The sequence below is a fragment of the Gossypium hirsutum genome, chromosome A02 (genome assembly GCF_007990345.1).
Source record: "Gossypium hirsutum isolate 1008001.06 chromosome A02, Gossypium_hirsutum_v2.1, whole genome shotgun sequence".
In the NCBI taxonomy this organism is placed as follows: domain Eukaryota; kingdom Viridiplantae; phylum Streptophyta; class Magnoliopsida; order Malvales; family Malvaceae; genus Gossypium; species Gossypium hirsutum.
The window spans coordinates 102,596,728-102,622,165 of NC_053425.1; the positions used below are offsets into that span (position 1 = coordinate 102,596,728).

At 33.2% G+C, this 25,438-nt stretch overlaps 1 protein-coding gene and 2 long non-coding RNA genes across 4 annotated transcripts; 1 reads left to right on the forward strand and 2 right to left on the reverse strand.

Annotated features, from left to right (window-relative positions):
- Positions 1 to 8,640: 8,640 nt before the first annotated feature.
- Positions 8,641 to 9,356, reverse strand: LOC107924558 (uncharacterized). 2 transcript variants are annotated; one of them, XR_005903686.1, is made up of 2 exons: positions 9,113 to 9,356; positions 8,641 to 8,847 (listed from the first exon to the last, which is right to left on the reverse strand). It is a non-coding gene; the product is annotated as an uncharacterized lncRNA (long non-coding RNA). The 2 variants fall into 2 exon arrangements; XR_001691796.2 differs by having other exon boundaries at positions 8,641 to 8,967.
- Positions 9,357 to 12,183: 2,827 nt separating this feature from the next.
- On the forward strand, positions 12,184 to 13,538 carry LOC107938744 (uncharacterized). Its single transcript, XR_005903688.1, has 2 exons — positions 12,184 to 12,744; positions 13,079 to 13,538. It is a non-coding gene; the product is annotated as an uncharacterized lncRNA (long non-coding RNA).
- Positions 13,539 to 17,413: 3,875 nt separating this feature from the next.
- LOC107944961 (probable ribosome biogenesis protein RLP24) lies at positions 17,414 to 18,937 on the reverse strand. The gene is made up of 4 exons (XM_016878774.2): positions 18,783 to 18,937; positions 18,240 to 18,353; positions 18,003 to 18,139; positions 17,414 to 17,910 (listed from the first exon to the last, which is right to left on the reverse strand). Exons 1-4 carry the CDS (start codon positions 18,930 to 18,932, stop codon positions 17,736 to 17,738), a joined length of 576 nt encoding a protein of 191 aa, XP_016734263.2. The 5' UTR covers positions 18,933 to 18,937; the 3' UTR covers positions 17,414 to 17,735.
- Positions 18,938 to 25,438: the final 6,501 nt, after the last annotated feature.

A 25,438-nucleotide genomic window follows, 5' to 3' on the forward strand; every position in this document is an offset into this window, starting at 1 on the left:
ATTTAGCTGATTAGAGAGCATGGTGACTAATCGATGTTAAAAACGTCGCTTTTCGTTGGCTGTCCTCATAACTTGCCGCTGATAGTTATTCATGACATCTCCTCTATAAATTCATAGCATCTTCTGGTTTTTTTATTGATGGTTCCGCCACAGCTGCGTCAACATTCCTATCGAGGGATTCAGGCCATTGTGAATATTGTACTTGAAGCCAAAGCGATAACCCATGGTGAGGCACCTTCTCAGTAGGTCCTTTATCTCTCTCATGCATCGTAAAGTGTTCTAAATCCATCTGCACAAAAGAAATATATCATACTAATTTAGCTGTTTTAGCGCCGAAAATATTCATAAAAATTTTGGTCATTGTTCCAAGTAGTGATAGACCCTCGTGGTAACGAGTTCAACCACTGTTTAGCTTTGTTTCTAGTGAAAAGGGAACACCGAAGATGTATGGCATCATCAGAAACGCATTGATTTTAAATGTATCGTAAAATCCAGAAAGTTCTCTAAGTGTGCTTGGGATCTTCATCTGCAACATCAAACTGAACAAACTGTTGTATCATCTGAATAGTGTTAGTTTTAATTCAAATATTTACAGCTATAGCAGGTCTAACTATGCTAGATCCAGTTCCTGTTAAGAAGGTTTAGCATAACCATACATAGTACGTGGAGCAAGATTTTGATTAGCCGCAATTGTAGGAGGTAACTAATTGCCTTGGTTTCAGCCATCTCATCGGTTGGAGGTTGAGTATCGTCTTCTCGCTCGTTCTCCGTGTATCGTAAGCTACGCCTTATTTCTCTTTGATTTCTACGAACTGTGCGATCGATTTCTTCATCAAGAAGTAATGGTCCTGACGGGTTTCTTCTAGTCATAAACTATAAAAACCTGCGAAGAGAAAAAAATAAGTAAATTAATAAATAATAATAATGATAAACTAAAATTAAATTGCAAGAAAAATAAATGGCTAAAGTAATAAAATTTAGCGCTCCTAATATTTTGAATCCCCGGCAACGGTGCCAAAAACTTGATCGTGTGATTCGTAACAAGTAATAAATATTTATAATACAGATCAAACTTAAACTAACTATTATCACGACAAAAAGGCAAGCACACCTATCGAACAATAGTATAGTAATGGCAAGACCAGGATATCGTACCTAAGGGACCCAAAAGTACTAGTAATAACTACTTTTTATTATCTAGCCTAAGAATAAAAGGGTTTGTTTATAAAACTAATTATCTAAACTAATTAACTAATTTAATTAAAGCAAAGAGAAAATTTGGAAAAAGACTTGAAGAAAAGCAATTGATAAATACGACACCCAAGGAGGAATCCACCTAGATTTCACTTGTTATCTGACTCTGAATCAGACGATTTATTCACTTGACTTGATCCGTGAAATTCCCTAACCTATGTTATTATCCCTTTCGAGACTAATAACGTCTAACCCTCAGTTGAATTAATCAAATTTCTTTCTTAATTAAAACCCTAGGGAAGCAGTAAATCACTCTATGGACTCCCATATTAGGTTCCACCCTAATCCGGCAAAATCTCGTAACCCTATTTCTAGGCATTCGATCAACTCCGCTTAATTATGCCAAATCTACTCTTAGGCAAGGTCTATTCCTCCTCTGCATAAGTACATCAAATCATGAATTAATACCCGGAATATTAACTCAAGCATTAAGAACACATAATTAAGAACAAATCAAGTATTTATCATACAGTTCGGATAATAATAACAAGATCCATCATAGGTTTTATCCCCCTTAGGTATCTAAGGGGTTTAGTTCATAATAAATAAGAGTACATCTCAAAATTATAGAAATAACAAAACATGAAGAAAACTCTAAAACCCTGAAGGAATTCTGAGAGAGATCTTCAGTCTTGGAGTAACTCCGGCTTTTGGGATGGATCGTCTAACTTCTTTCAAGTAATTCCTAGCATGTGGTTCTGTATTCCAGAAAAGTTCTGGAAGAGGCCCCCTTATTAGGTCACACTTAGGGTGTTTATATAGGCTTTGGATTAGCTTTCTTCCTCCTAAGTACCCTTTTCCGTGTAAAATACAACTCTTTGAAAAAGGGGCACGCCCGTGTGCCACGACCGTGTGACGTGTATGCCAGATCGTGTTCGATCCGTTAAATTACACACCGCCATGTGGGTCAATGGCCAGGTCGTGTGAATCATGAGAGTTTTGGTCGACACCCTCGAAGGATACGGGTGTGTGAGCAGCCCGTGTGGCGAGGCTTAGGCCGTGTGATCTTCTCGATTTGGTCCGTTTTGTCCCTTTTTAGCCCGTTTTTGGCTCCTTTTGACTCTTGGTGCTCTCTTGAGTACAAAACATGAAATAACCGGATTAAGAGCACCAAAATCCACAAATCTAGTAGTAAACATCCATAAATATGCTAAGTATTTGGGGTAAAACTATGTATAATTTGGCATTTATCAGTAAGTGATTGAATGTCGAAAGGCTAGCTTTCGGTTGTTAAGCCTAAGGTTTGTAGTTGTTGTCAAATTAGTGATTTAGATTTAGTGTTTCATTACTAAAATTGGTCGTTCAAATGTTGAATTTAGGTTCTAGCATTCTCGTTGTTGGATTTGCATCGAAAACAAACCAGGTGTGTAATGGAATCCTCGAAAAATAGTGAATGATGTGATGCCAAAAAGCCACTATCGATGTCACATAATCATGTGAGCCACACAGTCGCGTGACAAGCTGTGTGAGCCACATGGGCTGTGTAACATCCCGATTTTAGGCCTAGTTGAAATAGTGGTTTCAAGACCACAAATTCAAAGTAGAAATAATAATTTTATGAATGTGTTGAGGTCAATGATATGCTTGCATGATTATATGAAAGTTTCGTTAATAAATTTTGTTGATAGAGTGTCCAATTTGATTTTTAAGACTAAATTGCAAAAGTTGCAAAATATGTGATTCTAGAAGCTTTAAGTATGAAATAGCTATGGATTATTAATTAAAGGTCCTTAAATAGACCAATTTCTATTTTTATGGACAAAAATGGGCATTAATAAGTAAAATTTGAAAGTTCAGTAAAAGGGCATTTTGGTCATTTGACTAAAAAAAGAATAAAAAGGGAAAATTAAGTCAAAATTTGGTCATCTTCTGCATGCCATAGCCAAAATTCCTAAGGTCATCATAGCTAGGGTTTCTTCAACTTTCAAGCTTGATTGTAAGTGCATTCTAACCCCGTTTTTAATGTTCTTTACATTTTTGAAGCTATTATCAACCGATCTAGCCATTTCTACCATTTATTTGAGCTAGGGTTGATGCTTAGGGTTTGAACCATGTGTGACATGCATGTATTTTGATGTTTCATGGTAGATTATGAAAGTTTGATGTGTGATAAACATCATTTACTAAGTGATTTTTGATGAAAACACCTAAAAAGGGCTTATTTATAAAAGTTATAAAAATAGGTAGTAGAAATGTGATTTGATGAAAAATGTGGGCTGGTATAAGCATGATATAGGTTCAGGTAGGCTTAGGTAACAAAGAAAATGAGTACATTTCATTTTACGAGCCTAAGGACTAATTTGTAAATATGTGAAAGTTTAGGGGCAAAACTATAATTTTTCCAAAATATGGTTTTTGGACTGATTTGAACAATGTGATAATTAAATGAGCTAAATTTGCTATTATAGATCGAGAAAAACGGAGTACAGACCTAGACTGGGGAAAGAACAAAGTTATGGACTAAATCGAATTAGTTAACTATATTTTGTATCGAGGTAAGTTTGTGTGTAAATAATGCAACTTATATTATGTATTTAATATTTTGTTATTGTATGATTTTTACAATTACCATGGATTCGTCCAGCAAAGATTTGATACGGCGAAATTCCCGGCTGAACCTTAGGAAATTAGGATACAAATGTCATGACATTAGGGTTATGAGTTTACGTGTAAGACCATATCTGAGATATGGCATTGTTATGAGATTTTGTGTAAGACCATGTTTGGGACATGGCATCGATATGAGAATTGTGTAAGACCATATTTGGGCTATAGGAAATGATATGAGATCCCATGTAATACCATATCTGGGATATGGAATTGGTATGATTCTATGTGTATGTGATTCCCGAGTATCCTTTAGTATTCCAAGTGGTTCAATGGGTAATTTAAAAACAATGTCAAAGACGTGAAAGGTTATGATTATGTTATGAAGTAGTACAGGTACGTACGCAAAAACTCATAAGAAATTATTTCGATTTAAGATGCATTATTGGTAAGGATGCAAGTGAGTAAGATATGTTTATGAACACTTGATGATTTTGTGCTAATTTACATTATGTTTTATGTATGTTATTGTATGTTTAAAGTTGTTAATTATTTACATGCTAACTTACTAAGCTTAAAGCTTACCCCCTTCCTTTTCATTTCTTATAATGTCATCAAGCCAGCTCAGGGATTGAAGTCGGTCGGAGATCTATTCGCACTATCAAATTATTTTTTGGGTACTTATGATTCCATTATTTGAGTTATGGCATGTATAGGGACTTGGTCTTTTTTGTGATATGTGTCATTATTGATTTGGCCAAGTGTGTTGGCTAGTAATGGTAATTGATTCATTTTGTAAATGGCCATATGGTATTGGCTAATATTGGTTAAGTATATATACATATGATGATGCCTTTCATAGATGTGGTTATTGCATGGTTTGTGATGATAAGTATGAGATGTTGTATGTGATAGAAATTAGCATGAAATTGATGTGTGGATGTCTTGGTTGTGGCTGAATTGGTAGTGTGTATATGCTTGGATGGGTGTTGTTTGATGTTGTGTAGGTTGGTGCAAGTAAGGGTGGCAAAAAGGCTTGGTAAATAGTCTTATTTTTTCCATATAGGTAGACACACGGCTTACCCTATGGGTGTGTGGTCCGACCATATGACCCCTGTATTTTAAATTTTAGCTACGAATTGGCCACATAGACAGAGACACTGTCATGTGTCTCAGCCGTGTGAAGGACACGACCTAGGGACATGGGCATGCGCTTAGGACGTGTGAAGTCTGCACCAATTTTAAGAAAAATTATGAAAATTAAATCACGCATTGGCCATGTGACCTTAATTCGTTGATGATGTCATAAACAAATAGTTACACAGGTTAGGGACACAGGCGTGTGTGACCACACAGCCTACCCACACGGGCGTGTCCCAAACCACACGGGCGTATGACCCCTCTATTTATGAAAAATTTTCTAAGTGTTTGGAGAGTTTCCAAAGTTCTCTGTTTAGCTCAGAACCGCCCCCAATGTATGTTTTGGGCCTCGTAGGCTCGTCTAAGGGACGATACGAATATTTTTAAACATTTTAAATTTGTGTGGAAGTTCATGTCTCGGTTCTGCATGATTGCTTGTGTGTAAGTCCGATAATGCCTCGTACTCTATTCCGACGTCGAATACGGGTAATGGGTGTTACAGCTGGGTTATTTGAGGCGTGTGGCCACACGAGCATGTGTTAGGCAATGTGGGCCCAAATTTTGTAAAATTTAGTTAAGGGCATATTTGAAGTGCGATTCTAGATTAGCCACCCCGTAGGCTCCAAAATGTGTTATGTATGATTTATAGTTATGAAATATGATATTCTGCCTCTGTTTATGTGATTTCTGAAAGCATGATTTTTTATAATCTGATGTGTTTACAATGTATGTCATATGTGCATCCGATATCTGTTTAGTATTGCATGTGCATTGAGTGGAATATTGATTAAATGGAGGAAGTGTTAGCAGTTTAATGATTTACCTTATTTGATGGTATTGCCACACCTACTTGATTCTAACGGATTACTGCATTAATTCTAACGGCTTGGCTGCATTATTCTAAAAAGTGACATATGCCCACTTACAGGTGTGTGGAGTTGGATGGGTATTTATTGCCCTAATTGGTGTGTAGGGTTGGATGGAGATGGTATATAGTGGATGGGGTAGGATCTGAATATGTATTTGAATTGCAATTGTATACGTATCTGTTATTTTATATGCATCTAATTTTTTCTGTGGGTTAAGTTATACACTGGGCTCGTAAGCTCATCCTTTTATTTTATCCTCTCAGGTAATCAGCAAACCTAGGATCAGACGGCATGCGAAAACTTAGGATTAGACTTTTTCGATAAAAACAGTTTAATATAAACTTTATGTTAATATTGGACTTTTCAGACTTTTTGGTTGCTTTTGTTGATTTTAAGCAACTAATATATTTCTATTAGCAAAAATATTTGCTTAAAAGTTAAACTATAGTTTTCAACACTTAATCACTTAAATGAATTTTGTAATAAAGTAATGGCATAAACGAGAATTTTCCTTAAAATTGAAAAATGATTTATCAAAGTTAGCACTGGTTTTACCACACGTTTTCAAAGTAAATTTATGGGCTTTTCAATAAGTTAGTGTAACTCTTCAAGATTTGGCCATAACGTACAAGCGGGGTGTGAGGTATTATAATATCCCAAGAGAAGAAAATAGAGAAACAGATTGCATAGCTAAAATAACTTTTGACAGAGAGGAAGGGTTACAATTATTTGCAGGATGTCCTAGTGATTTAGTTTAATTGGTTGTAATTTTATTTTATTTTTTCAAAAAAAGAAGAAGAAGAAGATAGATTATTTTTATATTTTTCGTTAAAAAATGCAGATTTTTCCTCTTTAAAGAAAGAAATTGATTTTTTCCATTTAATGTCACTATTATTTTATTACCTTTCCTTTCCATTTACTTTACTCTTTTTTCTATTTTTTTTTCTTTTAAAAAAATAAGTCAAAAATCTAATGCGTACTAACTTACTAACCCCATATCAAATTAGAACACGGTTAATACTAATTCAAAATCAGCAAAGGTTAACACAATGAACCAAAGTTAAAGTCACATCGTTAAACATGTTATTGTTTAATTGCTGATGTATTATTACATTTTGTCGCAATTCTAACTAGGTTATATAGGGTTGTTCTCTATTTTGCAACAAAACCCCTTTAGAGAAAAAAAAGAAAAAGACAAATACTGTTAATTTAATTGGCATTAATATTATTAATAATATGAGAAAATCTAAGTTCGAATACGTTAAAATATACTTATCCTCTTATTTAAGAATCGAAAAGAATGTATAAATAGTTCTTATATAAAAGAAAAATTGCAAAATTTAAAATTTAAACTTATTGCAAATATAGGATACTGTGTATCAATTTAATCAAATAGAATTTAATCAAATAGAAAGCCCTTTGTGGGTATATATATATATATCAGATTTGCTAGCCCTAAGTTGTGTCTATCTATTTATTATAAAATGATAGGCGCTCAATTTCCATCGCATAATCACAAATTGATACTATTAATGGTAGCTTTTTGTCGTCTAGACTTGCACAAAATATAGTTTTTAGAGACAATATAAAGGTATGTCTAAATAATTATAAAATCAAATCAAATTAATATAAATAAATATAATAAATAAATAAACAAAGGTAAGTCCTCCAACCTTTAATTTCAATATAATTAACAACAAAAAGTTACAACCTAACATCTTGAACTTAAATACTTTTTGCATGGGGAGTAATTAATTTAATTAAGTAGAAAGGTTTGGTTTTAATATAAATAGCTAAATTAATAAAAAAATTCATTAATTTTTTATTTTATTTTAATAAATTTATATACTTTTATTACGTCTTAATAATCACTTAATATTTGTGGGTTGAGTCTTAGCTTGATTGGTACAAGTATTGTTGCCAATGCAAGAGAACATGAGTTCAAGTGCGTTAAAATATGTTATCCTCTTATTTATGGGTTGAGAATAGACTATAGGTAGTTCTAAACATTGTAAGCAAATATGATCAAAACCTATAATGAAATTATTTATAAAAAAAACACACTTAATCTTTTAAATTATACTCAAAAATAATTTAAAAGTTTAAAATATAGTCGGATAAGCCTTTAATTTTCTAAATTATTATAGCTAAATGAACCGTTGAAATAAAAGCTTAAATTATGGGTTTTTTTTTCATATGATAATCTAACAAAAGTAATTAACATCGAGTTACAAAAAATTTATTTTATTTTTTAAAAGGAAAATTGAAGTAAATAATTTTAATATTTTAGCCAATATAAAACTACTAACCAAAACCCATTTTCCTATATATTTTTTCTTCTTCTTCTTCTTTTCCTAGCTAGATAGTATAATAACATAAGAAATCTTTGTTGATGGTCATAGAATTACTTGAGAAAGGAGATTATAAACTAATTTCTCTTTTGAGTGTCAACTTTCTAGTGTTGAGTGTAATCTTTGGGTAACCAAAAGCTGTCGGCTTGTTATTGCATGAGCTTGTTTGTGGTTAAGAAATTATAGCATTTATGTTTATATGGTCAAATATTCATAATATTATTGTAAAAACTAAGATAAAAGTTGAGTTGACGTGAAGCCTTAATATAATTTTAAAATTTATTTATTAATTAAATTTTAAAAATATTGATCACATGTTTTAATGTTTACACTATGATATATATTAATGATACACCTACTATATAGAATAAAAATATTTCTTTTAAAAATTAATTGTTGTTAATGTAAGACCCAATTTGTGCCTGGGCTTACACAAAAAATCAAAAAATAAATCAAAATAAATAAATAAATAACCAAAATAAAGTCCAAATTAATAGTCCATTAAACAAGCCCAAATCAGAGACACAAAATGACCCGAAAAAAGGCCCAATAACTGAAAACACCAGAAACCCTAGAGGTTTCCTGAAAACACCAGCAGTTAGCTATCTCCCCTCACGCCGCAACTAACAGTCGGTCTCCAGCACCACACGTGCGCCACCAGCCCCTCGCGCGCGTCTCCGCTCATGCTTGTGTACAGCAAATAACAGCAAAAAAATGTATTTTTATTTTTATTTTTTATTTTATTTTACTCTGTAAATTCCGCTATAAAAGCCTACGAATGTACCTGTAAAAAACTTACACACACACTGGGAAAATCCAATACTAAGAATTAAAAATCCGAAGGTGATTTTAAATTTTTCTCTTCTGTCCTCAATATTTTTTTCCCTCTTTTAATTTGGCTTGTTTTTAGTTTTTTTTTTTAAAAAAAAGAAAGGAAAACGAGAAAGTTACCTCTGCTAAATACATTGATGAGATCCCTTGGCTTCTCCGTCAAAATCGGGGTTAGAAATGCGGGTCCATAAGTAAAAGTGATTTTTGAGTGTTGATTTTCCATAGAAATAAAGGCCGAACCTACATCAATCACCAATTTTAATGGTGAATTGATGATGAAATAGCCTTAGCAAATGAAGGCGGTTGAGTTGAAACCCTAATAATTGGGTATTCAATTCGTGCTTTGAAGAAATGGCTGATGGCCATTTATTTTCTTTTAGTTTTAGGTGTATAACAAAAACGGCGCCGTCCAAGCTTTGAGGGTCCGCGCACTAACCCGCTGGGCTACCCAGATCCACGCCCTGTCCTCTGAAATGGTCAATTTTCGCGTGAGGTACTTCAATCGCGTCCTGTTTGCTACTTTGTTTTTTTTTTTTTAATTTGACCTTCCAATTTGTGCGCTTTTTCACTTTGATCCACGGTTTAGTGCAGCATTAGGGGTTCGGGATATTTGTAATTTCAGTCCCCACATGTTTGTGCGCTTAGCACATTGATCCTATTTTGCCATTATTTTATTTGTAAATCGGTTCTCCTGTTTTAACCTTGCTTCAATTAAGTCTTATCCACATTTTTATTTACTGCACATAATTTTTTTTCCTACATGCTAGATTATTAATTGTGATATTTTGTTGCTTTGATAATTAAATTTCGTTTTGAAAAGCATTATAATGATCTTTTTATTTATTCTATCATTTTAATAATTGGCATATTATTTGTGGTAAAATTTATTTTAGTTTATGAATGCTGTTAATTCTATGATATTTTATTTTTTTAATAATGTTTATTCACATATTTTAATTGTTTGTATTCTTTTTAAATTCATTTATTTTATGTGTCATTTAAATTGTTATTAAACATATATTTAGTACTTATATTTAATTTACATCCATTGTTAAAGCTATGATATTCTTATACATATAGTTTTTAATAAACTTGTATATAATTGTGTTTTTTAAATTTATTACGTATATAATTTATGATAAAATTAGGTTAATCTTATAATTCATATTTTAATTAAATGATATTTTGACATACAATTATTTCTAACATTTTTTCACATGTATATAATCCATATTAAATTATTTTTACTATGGTACATGTTATTATTTTCATATAACTTTATGTAAATATTTTTCTATGTATGTATCCTCTTTTAAAGTTATTTATGTGTATAATATATTTCTTTTAAGAACCCTATTTTAAATCATATAATTTATTTATTGTATACACTCTCATATTATCCTTATGGATTATATTTTGTTACCTATATAACTTATATATTTACTTCGTTTCTTTCATACCTTATTAATTTCATTTTTTTTAAATAATTATACCCAATTTTACTCGTATATACATGTTTCATAAATTTATTTTGTATATTATTTTATATAATGTATTGTCATTCCTTCATATTTAATACATTATTTAATTTATCATGTGAATTATCAATTTTTAAATGAGTTTGTGTTTTAAATATTTCATATATAATTTGATTTGAACTTTGTATTTTATAATAACTATTTCAATAAACATGTATCCTAAGTTTTTATGCAAATTTGTCAACTTATATACGTATTATATGATTATTAATTCATCATTATGTTGAAAATGTCTTATATTGATTTCTAATTCCATTTTATTTCATATATATATATCTTTTTTTGTTTTATGCATCATTTTATTTTGTGTCATGTTAATTATAGCGTCGAAACCATTTTTTAGAGGGTTTTGGAAAAACGAGATCGACTTTAAGAAAGATGAAAACGGGAGTTGCCACCAATCTTTTTAAGTGTGATTGGACCACCAAATAAAACATTTTGGTCTACGATTTTTTACAAAACAGGTTCGGGAGTCGGTTACGTATGAGGAATGATTAGCACCCTCGTAACGCCCAAAATTGGTACCAATTGATTGATTTTCTGTCCTAATGTCGAAACCTTGAAAAGATTTAAAAGTATGACCTCTTTTTTAAAATCTGAATAAATTGAATTGAAAATCGAGATTCTTTTGTTTCAAAAGAATACTATCATCACATCCACCATGTTAGGACACAATGTTTTTAAATTCTCGTAGCTAAGATCATCTCGTGATTTGGAAAATTTGTTTAAAAAGGTATTTTAGGTATTTAGACAAACGAGAAATCGCAACCTAGCATGTTAGGGTACTATTTTCCGAATTTTTAAATACAAAAATATTGCCTTATTTTAAAGAAAAAAAACCTTTTATTTGAAATTCTTTTAAAATAATGATGCAAGTAATATGTTACAAGATATCAAAATTAAAGCAATATAAATTACATAATACATACCAATATTTCATGCAAATATAATTGATTAAAAAACAATAACATAGAATGATGGATAATTGATATGATAAAATTAACATACTAAAACAATGATAAGTAAATATAGAAGAAAATACAAAAAGAGACTAGCAAAACTTAAAAAATATACAAAGTAAGTTAAGAAGTAAAATGTTTAAATAACAATTAAAATAAATACGATATTTTAAAAAAATGGATATTAAAATAATATAGATATAAAGAAATGATTAAAAAAATAATTAATGCTTTGTAAATAGATAAAGAAAAAGTAATTTATGAAATATAATAAAATAATATATATAAAAGTAATGAAACAAAACTTTATATAAAAAAATTATTTTAAAATATCATACAATATGTATATATAAATGTAAAATAATACATAATTTTTTGATAAAAAATTTAAAATAATATATGATAATAATATACAAGCTTTAAAATAATACTTATAATACATAAAATAATATATGAAAAGTAATAATATAGAAAAATAAAACAATTTTTATATTTATAAAAAGATTTAGAATAAAATAAATAATATATACGAAAAATAATGAATGAAACAATATTATTAAAATAATTCAATATAAAAAAAGGGTTTAAGATAAATATATATATACAAAATATTGAAATAAATAATAATAATCTAAAAAGAAATAAAGTTAGAATAAAAAAATAAAATTTAGAAAGGATTAAATTAGAATAGAAATAAAAATACAGATGAAAATTTAGAATTTAAAAAATAAAAAAAGGGTCAAATTAAAATGTGCGCACAAGGAGGGGGATTAAAACGGAAAATATCCCCTTTTAGAACGACATCGTTTATGCGCTTTCTTTTTTACAAGAGCCCAAGGACCAAATTAAAATAAAAACAAAATATTTGAGCAAAATTAAAAGATAAAATAAACCTAATTTTAAAGGATACAAATGCGGAAGGACCAATTGGGAAATTAGCCCAATACTAGAAAACACGCGGATCCTTTGGCCGAGTCGGGTCGACACGCGGGTCCTTTTGTTTAAATGACGCCGTTTTAATGCTTATTGAATTAAGCAAAACGGTGCCGTTTAATAAAGCTATATAAGCTAAAAAAACCAAAAATTTCATTTCTAAATCATTTAAAAAAAACAAAAGTAACGAGCCTAGAATGCTCTCCCCCTCCTCGGCCTGAACTCCGGCGACGATTGTCGGCCACCGCTGCACGCGCCTTACGCGCCACCGTACACGGTGGTCGGAGGTTCAAAATTCCTCCCCTTTCCAGGAGAATCATAGGTAAAATCTTTTATTTTTATTTTTTAAATATTCGCGTATGAAATTTTAAAAAGTGGACTACTTTTCTCTTGATTTTCAAATCTGTTTTTGTCTATTATGTTTTGCATGTATAAAAGAGAAGGAAATGAAATGAATAAAGTTGAAGAACGTTTGAATGACAAAATAAATCACCTCCGTTCTGACTTAAAATGATGTATTTTATTGTATAATCTTTGTGTATATCCCCCCTTTACAATGTTTTTGATTCTTGATTTTATAGCCTGAATAAATTTATAGAAAGTACAATCTTTGATTTCTTTCTTATCCTGCCCGGTCTTTCTTTCCTTTTTTGCAGGTCTGTGGCGAGATCTCCGGTGGATTGGTGCGCCGATTGCGATAATTGCAGCACGATTGAAAGCCGTGCTGGGCGGGGCTCTTGTCTGCTGTTTGCGGCACTAAGGATCGCTAGGGTTTCTGCCCTGGTGTTTCGAATTTGAGCCTTGTTGGGTTGCTGCTTATTGGGTTTGGGTAGGCTTAGGATTGGGTTGGTCTAGTTAGGTATTTTGGGTAAAGGGTTTAATTTGGTTAATATTTGGGCTATTGAAATCGGGTTAGGGTAATGGGTAATTTAGAATCTGATACTTGGGTCAAAAGGGGTTTAGGCTAAAGGGTATTGGGTTAGTTTAGGGTCTATTGGGCTGGTTATTTATTGGGTTTGTATTTTGGTTTGTAAAAGGACTATATAAATGGACACTTTGATTTTTTTAAAATTTGGTTTATTTATTTTAAGGCCCGGGCAAAATATGGGTTCTACAGCTGCCCCTCTTTGCTCATTGCTGTGTTAACAGAAATAGAGCAAAGACTAGAAAAGACCCAATTTTTCTCAGGCTTGCCGAGTTTTGAGTTCTTCGATCTGCTCCCCGTCGAATACAGAAAGATAAGATCTATCATTTTGGATCTGCTTCGATGTAAACACATGAAAGTCAGATCTGCTATGTTTTTGACCTGCTCTCTGTCTAATACAGAGATGCCAAATTATTTTGGATCTGCTTCAAAGAAGGTCGAATTTGTTATGTCTTTTATCTGCTCCCCGTCTAATACAGAGATGCCAAATCATCTTGGATCTGCTTCAATGAAGGTCAGATCTGCTGTCTCTTCGATCTGCTCCCCGTCTAATACAGAGATGCCAAATCATCTTGGATCTACTTCAATGAAGGTCAGATCTGCTATGTCTTTGATCTGCTCTCCATCGAATATGGAGATGCCAAACCTGTTTCTTCGATTTGTTCTCTGACAGTACAAAGATGCCAAATCATCTTAGATCTACTTCAGCGTAAACACGTGAAAGCCAAATCTACTATGTCTTCGATCTGCTCCTTGTCAACGCAAGGATGCCAAATCATCTTGGATCTACTTCGATGTGAAAACATCCGAAGGTTAGATCTGCTATGTCTTCGATCTGCTCTCCGTCGAATATGGAGATGCCAAATCATCTTGGATCTGCTTCAATGAAGGTCAGATCTGCTATGTCTTCGATCTGTTCTCCGTCAAATATGGAGATGCCAAATTTGTTTCTTCGATTTGTTCTCTGACAGTACAGAGATGCCAAATCATCTTAGATCTGCTTCAGCGTAAACACGTGAAGGTCAAATCTACTATGCTTTAACCTGTTACCCTACTGCTTAGAGGGTTAAGGCGCATCAATCTTCATTGTCCCTTGAAGGACATAACCTGTATAATGCGTATGAGTTCATGCCTAATGATTAGGATGCTATGATCGAAATGAGTCAAGTGCTCCTAATTAAACCTGTTATAATGCAAAATGTTTATGAAAATAACTCCTATTTCAGACGTCATCACTCATTCATCTATCGAGCTTTCCACCTTGTTCTTCTCGACATATCAATCATACTCTGCTCGTATGCCTCGAATCTTCTCCATCAATTTGGTCTACCGTACCATTCCCCGAATGTTATGACCCACTAAAGATGTTTATGAAATGATCCTTTCTTAAGATCAATATTGCTTAAAACGTCCAACCACCTTTTGGACTGAAGAAGAAAATCTCTCGAGTATCTCCAACCCATACATATGAGAATTCCTTAAACAATTGTCTTGTTTCAGTTTCTTGTAATATCTAGAATTTTCCAGAGTAATATGCAAAAATTCGTTTGTGAAGATATTTTAGTTCATCTATCATTATTTCAATGCAACATGCTTTATGAATAATGGGAGACAAATAAATTGATCCTGAGGATAATTAGATTTGGACAAATTATTGGAAGGAATGCAAAAAGATTAAACTGAGAACATATCTTTGCAAAGAAAAAGAATCCAAAGATAGTAAATAGGACAGAAATCAGATGCCTCAGATATCGCCGCTTGAGCGTCTATACACCAGCTCCATGAACACTTTCTTGAGTTCAACTTGTGTTTAAAAGATCCAAAGTAATTCGTTGATGCCTCAATATGTAACATACTTCACTTCTCGTTGAATCCGATATAGCAAGGTCACTGCATGACTTTCCAAATTTGAGCTGCCCTTTAGGGTTTTCAACTCAAAACCCCTTTGGTCTCAAGGTACCCTTTACGGGTTTTCACCTTGGTCTCTCCATATTTTATTTCTTTTTCTTTTCCTTTTTTCCTCTTTTTTTATTTATTTTTTTTTAAAATAGAAGTCCCAAAGTGCCCTTTGCGGGTTTTCACCTTGGCTTCCCTTCTCCTTCAGACAAAGTACTCCTTGACCGAGTCCAAATTCACTGGATCAGATAAATTCTTCCTATCCATTTCTTTTCAAAATTAGTGCACCTCTAGAGAAAGCCCTCTTCGCAACATATGGCCCTTCCCAATTCGGCATCCCTTTGCATGGGAAGGAACTCTTTCAGCACAAGGTTTCCTTCATGAAATTCTTTTGGACAAACCTTCTTTGTCATAAGTCTATATCATCCATTTTTGGTACATTTTCTTAGGATGAATACTTTCAAGTTAAGTTTACTAAAGGTATTCAATTCTTGACTCCATCAAAGCTTGGATGAAAAATCTTAATTCATAAACCCATGAGAAAGAGATTGCCCCAGCAGCAGTCCTGGCTGTTGTTTGTCAAACCCTACAAAAAGATGGTTCAATGATTCTCAGCAGACAAAAATGAAGTTGCTGACTTTATCCTTCAACTTGGAAAACTGAGGTACAGAGATTACTCCCGGAGCATACATCCCACCATGACTTGATGATGTTTTTGAAAGATCCCTAATCTTCATAAATTGCCCCCAACTATGAAGCTGGCAAATGAGCATAGCAAATAGGAGCCACAACAAATATGGCTGTGGTGCTCCTTTGATACATATAGGATAGAGAATGAACAAACTCTTGCAGATCATCAGCCGAAAACCCAGCCTGGTCTAAGAGAACATGATAGTGGGTCTGCCTCGTGATTCCAATCATTCCAGCATGGGTACCAAGGTAAAAATCATTGTTCTTTGGATGGCATACTTTGTTGTCAATGACAGTACCATGTAGCACATTTTCAGGAGATCCCTGCAAAAAAAAACTTGGTATGATGGTTTTTTGTACAACAATAACCACAATCTTTAGGGTTCCACTTCTCGTCAATGAACTTGCAAGCCTCAACAACTTGATTGAATTGAGACTCGCTAACCCCATCCTTGAAAATAATGATTTGATCAGGTTTCCTCTTCCCTGAACTTGTATAGAAGTCTAAGAGAGCTTCCTTTATGATACCGTCATCCACTTTGTCAGAAACTATTTTGAAGAAAGAATCTATCATTTTAAGCTTCAGAGACTGTGTACGGCCTGATGCCCCATACACTACACCAAAACAGGTTTTTAGCGGCGCTTTTTTAGGCCTTTAGCGGCATTTTTTAGCGCCGCTAAAAGAATTTGCGGCGCTTTGAGAAGCGTCGCAAAAAACGCCGCTAATGACAGCGTCGCTAACTTTAGCGGCGCTTTCCCACAAACGCCGCTAAAGGTCATGACCTTTAGCGGCGCTTTTCCCACAAACGCCGCTAAAGACCATGACCTTTAGCGGCGCTTTTTCGACAAACGCCGCTAAAGACGATGACTTTTAGCGACGCTTTTCCGACAAATGCCGCTAAAGACCCTGACCTTTAGCGACGCTTAAAAAACAAACGCCACAATGAAGATGAGTTTTAGCGGCGCTTTTTAACAAACGCCGCTAAAACATGGCTTTTGAAAAATATTTTAATTAAATAATATTTATTTGTATGATAATTATTATATTATGTTTTGTTTTGTTTTGTTTTTAAGGATAAAAATATTAATTAAATTAAAATTTCTATTAAAATTTTAACTTTAAAGCTAAATATATATTTCCATGTAACAGGAATATAAATTCGTACCGATTTCAAATATTTCCTATAAAAACCTGTCATGACAGTGATATATATTGCATGCTTGATAATATATCAACCATCACAACCGCATATATTTCAAGACAATTCACAATTCTTAAACACCCATTCTCACAGAAAAATTTGCTAAGTATGACAGGCTTCAGATTGTTGAGAAAAATCAATACAAAGATTTATAACCTCAAGCTATCAAACAATTCCATTCATCTAAAGACATCCTTCTTAGAAAATTTATAAGCACTATGTCATACTCATTTATCAGCTATTAAAAAATTAACGGCATGTATGACCTTGCAATTCAATTAATCACCACATTTCGTCCAGCAAGCACTTTATTGGCTTTCTATAAAATTTAAGATTCTTAGACTATCCCCAGAAATTATCAGTCTAGATATTCAACACCACATTTAAAAGGGAAAAACAAAGATAATCCGTTTTTAATGACTTTTCCATAATTAGTGACTACAAAATATGCTACTCAAAACAATAACATTTGAACATGCTAATCAAAATTCTAGACCGCTAGACACAACATAAAAAACCTCTTGATAATTTAAGCCACGAGTTGCATGCATAAGATTTTGGTGGACAAAAATACCAAGCCGAGGAACAGCAAAACCAATTTCACTCTTCCATGGGCTGATTCTCTTCTGTCTGTGCTTGGGACACATTGACTTTGATTTTTAGAAGACAAAGAGATGAATCTTGTGCAAGTGCGAGCGGAGCTTTGACCAAGTGAATGCCCAGCTCCAATTGCTTCCTTGCTTCTTTCTGCCTCTGGACTTTGCCTGTCTTAAGCCTGGAAAAAGATTTAAAAATGGAAGGGTTATTATTTACTAAAGTGCATGTTATAATATCTTTCAATGGGAACTGAAAGCACCACAAACCAACCTGTTTTTGATGTGGTCAGATGCCCTGTCTGATCTGATTTTATCAATCTTTTTAATGGCCTTCAGAGTATTCTCTGCAAGGTTTCTATCATATCTCTCCGGCCTATTACGTTTTCTCTCAAACTCAAATGTTGAATCCTGGTGCAAAAAGAAAAGAAATAGAAATCATGCAGTGTTTTGGTATAAGCATTGTAATAATGCAATAAAAAGTCCAAAATCAATGCCTTAGGTCTATCACCTGTGTCATGTCCTTTCCATGCAAACGCCTATAGGCCTTGGTCCATTTTACTTTACAGGGATTCCTCTTCATCTTGAAGTTCTTGTGGCATTTCGATCTACAGAAATGGAAAATCTGCAAATGTTTGGACCATCAGAAATTAAAATCAATGCAAACAGCACGAATGACATGTAGGGAACATAGTACTATAAATTATTTTAATTGATGCCCTCAATCTAGCATAAATGTTGCTGAAAACTGCATGTATCTGAACACTGCCAAGCATAAACACATACCAAGTATCAAATTTTAGGCCACTACATAGAGAAATGCAACAAAAAAGAAAAATACTGCAACGAGAGTAACTAAAAAATGGATGAGAAAGACAGAAAGGCGACTTCTGGACAAACCAAAGGCCAACTCCATAGAATCAAACCAAATGTGTAGCATGATAAGCCAATATGGATAATAACTAAATAGAAACAAACAAAAGCGAATAACCTTTAAGAGCAATAAAGTAATATAACCTTTGAATACATGTAAAAGTAAGAAAGAAACTCCTACCTTGGCATCGTTGCGAACAAATTGAATACCATGCCCCGGATATACAGTGGAGGAACAAAACCAGCACTTCTCTAATCTCATTCTTCTTAAATTAACTAACAAAACACAATTTCCTAAACAGAAAATAACATTGACAATATCAGAAATCATTTCATAAAGAGACTAATTAGCAAAATTTAAGGGGGTATCACAATCTTAAATTGCATAAGTTGACATTAGCATGAAAAGAGAATCATGTATAACCTGAAGTATATGATACTTCCGTACATTCAATTCATCAGGTTTTCAAGTTTATTCGTCAGAAATTATCAAGCATAGACGAGACATAAAAACCCTAATAAAGAAATTCCACCTAATTATTTTACCCAAGTGAAATATTATAGACGGTGAAGTATTAAACCATTCCAGGTACCATAAAATAGAAATAGGAGTCATTTCTTACCGCAAACTAGCTACAATAGCCAACACACAATCCCTTCTATGATAGATATGTACCAAAAGAAAACCAACAGTTCCATATTTACCATACAACCTGCTACGATGTCTGGTAAAAAAATATATGAATTAATCATAAATAATTCAATCTCACGGGCAACCATTAAACCTTACCACTAAGCCACCCTGATTAAACTTGTTTTCCATCCAAAGATCACAATGCAATGAATCAAATAATAATAATAATAATAATAAATGAATCCCTCAAGTTTTGTTCTCAGTGGAAATAATAATAAATAGAAGCAAAATTAGCCGATAAACACATGAAACACATTAAAAAAGTGAAGGTAAAACAATTGATAAACCGAACTTTGTGAGATAAACATGTAAAAAGCAGATAAAAGAAAATTTGTGAGATAAACATATAAAAAACAGATAAAGTTTGTAACCGAAATTAAACAATTAAATATACCTGATTTCCTCTGTCTTTTTTTTTTCTAAATAAATAGAATGGTAAACCATGGTTGAATTCTTTTTCATTGAAATGGAAGGGAAGGAATTGAGCAAGTAGTATTGGAAACAACTGAAAGAGACACATTTTCTAAGCTGTCATTCAAAATTTCAGTCATGGCTGCTGTTATTGCCTCGGCTTGCTTCGAAGGCAGACCTTCCGCCTCTGATCTCCTAACCTATAAGTATAAGCACCATGTCTTCAGATATTTTCAAGATTCCAAAAATCAAACAAAAGTACAGTTTCTAAAACAAAAGAAGGAATCATTGTAATTTACCAAAGCTAAAGTGTCGATGAGAAACAATCGCTTTCCATTAGATTTAACGAGCTGAGAACAGTGCATCCGCTGTGAAAATAGAGTGGGAGAAGCTAACAATCGAATCGCAGAGGAAGGAATCGCAGCGCGTCGTTCTACTCCTCCAATTTTTTTCGATTGGGATTTTGTGAACAAATCAGCGCGAATTTGGGATTTTTTAGTTTTTGGGTTTTAGGGGGAAATTTGGGGAAAAAAGCAGCGCCAATTTTTGTTAAGCAATATAAATTTTGTGGCGTTTTAAAAAAAAACGCCGTTATTGCTTATATATCATGGTTTAGAATAAATATTAGTATTTGTGGCGCTTTTTTAAAAACGCCACTAAAAATAGAGCATTTGTGGCGCTTTTTCAAAAACGCCGCTAAAGCCTCAAAAACTCAATAAAACGACGTCGTTGGGCCTAGTTTTTTTGCGGCGCTTTTCTAAAAACGCCACTAATGCTCATTTTTAGCGGCGTTTTCCGAAAAGCGCCGCTAATGCTTATTTTTAGTGATTTTATTTATTTATTTGTTAAAATTTTTTTATTTTATTTGTTAAAAATTATTAGTTAAGTGATTTTATTTATTTATTAATTTTTTTAAATCTAATATTTAAATATATCAAATGGTTTAGATTAAAAATTTTTAAATATAAAAGCATTAATTGATTGTATAAAATTTCATCATTTAACAAATCTCAAATAAACCTTAAATCCTAAACCATTTAACAAATCTCTTAAATAATTTAAACTATAATCATAAATCACAAAATATAACTCTAAAACCCTAAATCCCTAACCCCTAAACTTTAAATCCCAACCCTTAAACAATAAACCATAAACCGTAATTCTTAAACCCATAATCCATAAACCTTAAAATAATAACTCTTAAACTTTAAACCCTACACCATATACCCTAAACTATAATCATAATTAATTTAATATTTTAAAATTAATACTATCTCTTTTACGATTATATAAATTAAAAAACAATCAATCATGTACCAAGAACACTATAATCATTATTTTAATATATTAAATTATTTAATATATAAATTATTTATAAAGAATTTAAACTATAATCATAATTTTAATATATCAATTTAATATTATCTCTTTTACAATTATATAAGAAATTATTTAATATATAAATTTAAAAAACTAATTAATCTAAACCCTAAATCCTAAACCCCTAACTCTTAACTCTCAACCCCTAAACCTTAAACCCCAACCCTTAATCTATAACCTTAAACCATAAACCGCAACCCTTAAACCCTATATCTTAAACCATAAACTGTAAACTATAACCCCTAAACTCATAATCCATAAACCTTAAAATAGTAACTCCTAAACCTTAAACTCTAAATCATATACCCTAAACCAAAAACCTTAAACTATAGAGATAATTAATTCAATTTTTTAAAATTAATACTATATCTTACGATTATATAAGAAATTATTTAATATGTAAATAAAAAACACTCAGTAATGTACCCAAAAACTTTAAAATTATTTTAAAATAATAGTATTTTAAATTTTCCATTTTTAACAAATATTTTTCTATTTTTTTATTTCAAATTATTTCTAAGTGTCATTATTTCAAATTTATCCATTTTTAACAAATATTCAATTAAAATAAATAGAATTTTAATTAATATAAATAAACAAATTAAATAGTAATTAGACAAATAAAATGTTTTTGCGGCGCTTTTCCAAAAACGCCGCTAAAGACCAGAGCATTAGCGGCGCTTTTCCAAAAACGCCGCTAAAGACCAGAGCATTAGCGGCGCTTTTATAAAAACGCCGCTAAAGCCCCGAAAGGTTGATCTTTAGCGGCGTTTTATTTAAAGCGCCACTAATGCTCGATTTTTAGCGGCGCTTTTTACCCAAACGCCACTAAAAATGCCGCTAAAAGCCTGTTTTGGTGTAGTGATAGCTGGAAATCAATGGCCACCGCCTGGAGCTAACCATCGCAGCTATTGACGGCACATCAAACTGCTCAGGAAAGCCAAACAATGCACCCATTCCAAGGATGATGGTTGGAACCTTTGAAACAACTGGAATTGAAGGTGTTTGCCCCAACGTAAGCATAGAAAGTAAGCGATAGTTTCTTATGCCAATTTTTACCAGTCTCGGTCATCTTCTGTAATTTATTTTTCTTCTTTTTCTTTTCTTTTGGCAACCTTTGTTGTACTGTGGTATGGCGCATTATCTTTGAAAAGACTGCAAACTTTTGGCATTGTGAAATTGGATATGATGTTTTTGTTTTTTTTTTTTTTGAAATTTGATGACTATTGACTTTGTAATATTGGCATATGAAGCTATCTCTACCCTTTTAACGGAGCAGTCGACAACCACAAATATGAACCATTGTCAACTTGAAACTTTTGACAGGCCCATAACATACATGCCCTATAAGTCTTGGCTCATTAAATTCGGCATTTATGGTATAACTGATGCGATCCCCTTCCATGGTGAACCAACAGTGCCCAAGGCTCTTGTTTATCCTAGCCATTATGAATCCTCTTGCTTGTGTTCTTCCGACGTTCCTATGGACATCTATGAATTCCCATAATAGTCCTAACAAGGTCTTGTTTTGTCTCTCTGGTTTTGTACGTTCCAATTTCTCAACCTTTCCTTCCTCTAAGGCTAAATTCTCTACCACCTCTTTATGGGGTAAAATTTGCTGCTCTTCTTGCTTTACTATTTCCAACAAATCAGAAGATAGATTACAATCTCTATCATCTTCAAAGTACTAAGATTCCTCTAAACACATGTCGCGCTCAAAAAGGAACTCTGAATCTGTAATATCGTTGCCCATGTCATTGATATTTAGGGACCCATTATAGGCACAAAAGAATATATAAGGAATAAATGAATTCAAGCATGATTATTTACATGTTATGAATGCAATTTAGAAAGAATTTTAAAGGTCAAAAGAATATTTATCGGTAAAAGAATGAAAGAATATTTGCTCGCATTGATCATGAAAGATATGTTTTATTGAAACAATGATGTCCGAACATGAGCTTATTTCACAAATGAAACCTTATTGTTTCTAGGCTTTAAAACAATAAGTGTGTTCTAAACATTACTCTAGATTAATCTTTAAATACAAGGATCACTTCCACAATTTCGTTGTTCAAAACATCCCAAAATGTGCAAAGGCTCAACAATTTTTATTTCTTGATTCCTTCTTCGGATACGTCATTCAAATCCTCCAACATCAAGTTTTGTTTAAAAGCCCTGAACTTGGCGCATTCTTGGATCCCATGCCCTCTTCTCTTATGGAATTTACCCTTTTATCTAGATGATAGGGTAACAGATTTTCTACTCCAGAGGGACCACCGAAGTTTACAACACCCATCTTAATGAACCTCTCAATTACCTTTTTAAAGGCAGTGCAATTCTCAATCGAATGTTCTGTGATTCCCGCATGGTATTCGCATTGAGTGCTTGAATCATACCATTTGGGGCATGGGGGCTGCTACGATTTTAAATGAAAAGGGGCTACTACGTGTGCATCAAATAATCTTTGATATAGCTCCTTATACGACATCTGGATTGGTGTAGATGTAAGTTTTTCAGAACTCAGTCTCGAATTGGATTCCTGATAGCTAGTAACTTTTGGCTGGCTTATGGTAATCATTTTCACCTCTTTTTCCTTTTTCTTCATTGCCTTCGAAGTGTTACTTCGGGAGCTCCACTCTCGTCTTTTAAAAGCTTCGTGCTATTTTGGAAGCTCCACACATGTCTTCTTCGCTTCTTCAATGGCAACAAGATTGGCTGAATTGCCCCTCGAATTGGGACCTGAGCCTACTGAGTAATTTACTGGTGCCACCATACCGGCCTGATACTGTTGGAGACTGATAGTAACAGGTACCTCGTCTGGTCGAGTTTGGACGCTTATTGGAGTAAAACTTGGAGAATAAACGATGCCCTCAATATCATCATCAGTGTTGACCACTGGGCTTTTCTTCTTTTCAAGCCCTTCGGCTAGTAATTGCCCCAGCTGGCCAATTACATTTCTTTGGAGCTCTAACATTTGATCACGTATATCTTGTTGAATCTTGGTTAGTTTCTCTTGCATCTGTATTTGCCTTTGCTCCAATCTCTCCAACCTTTGTTCCATATCCCCGGTTAACCCTCTGAAATAATTTTTGCCTAATTAGGGTCTTTTTATGAATTTAAATGCATATGATGCGGTGTGATGCAATGCAAATGCATGAATGCAAAAAGGTATCGATTTTGATTCAGTTTCATTTTAAAAAACATTATTTAAGGAACAAAAATCTTTTCATAAAACAGTTTACAAATATACTTTCGCCCGTAGGCCTAGAGTCTTAACCCTATCCAATAATAATGCTAACTCTCGTCCTTTGTCTAACGATGACTCATACACTATACTCAGCATTCTAACTTGTATTGCCAAATCCTGTAAGTGTTCAGCAACCTCTCAAATCTGAACTAGGGCCTGTTCCATGACATGATCTCTATCTCTCACTTGATCCCGAAGATGGTGAAGTTCTCTTTTCCATTGTTCTTCTCTCGCCTCGAGCTGCTCAATTCGTAGCTCACAGTCCTGTAGTGCTGCTTCTAACCCTCAAATATTGTGCTTCATTTCCTCGATCTTATCCAAGCTTTCCTTTAATTCGATCGCAGAGTTACGACTTCGGTAATGATGAAGAGACCGTCCAAGTTCAACTACTTTAATCTTTAATCTATGCTTCTCTTTCTGGCTTTCTGCTAAACTCCTTTCTAAGGCTTGATTCTGTGCTTGCATCTCTTGAAACTTTTTCTCTCAATGATCAGCTCTGGTTCTCTCTTACTGAATCTCTTGCTGCCATTGCTCTGAAGTCTTTCCCAACCCAGATTTTTCATTGACAACTGTATCTTCTTATAGTTCTCTTTCAGATCATCTCGGTCTTCTTCGACTTTGCTCTTTTCCTTTCTTACTTTTTCAACCTCAATCTTTTAAGCGTCGACGTCTAGGCTCAAATACATCTTTTCCTCTTCTAGTTTCTCGATATTCTTCCCAAGCTCCAAATTTTTTATCTCGAACTCTTGTTTCATGACGTCTAATTCTGATGGAACTACTCGTAAGCTTTCCTCCAATGATCTAGCAAATAAGGAAGATCTCCATAGTTCTGGTAGAACAACTACCTAACCTTGTCATCCCACTAGGCCCAAATTTCCTTGATCTCCCGAAAATCATTCTGTGTCAAACTGATATGAGTAAAGTCCCACAACTCCAATGTATATCCCTCAATGACACTATCTCCTTTCTCTAACTAGGTTTTCTCTGACCACGCACAAACGGAAGAGGTGTCCTCCACTTTATTAAGATATTCATTCCTCATTACAAAACTTCCTAACTCAGAAATCGAACCTTGAATCGACACGTTTTAATGATGAATGAC

What these genes read in the sequence shown, in the direction of transcription:
- LOC107944961 (XM_016878774.2), bottom strand. Translation starts at nt 18,932, where the DNA reads ATGATTTCTGATATTGTCAATGTTATTTTCTGTTTAGGAAATTGTGTT. An exon ending in ATGGAAAGGACATGACACAG is followed by an intron (nt 18,140 to 18,239) that starts GTGATAGACCTA and finishes TTTTTGCACCAG; the next exon opens with GATTCAACATTTGAGTTTGA. An exon ending in TCTGACCACATCAAAAACAG is followed by an intron (nt 17,911 to 18,002) that starts GTTGGTTTGTGG and finishes ATCTTTTTCCAG; the next exon opens with GCTTAAGACAGGCAAAGTCC.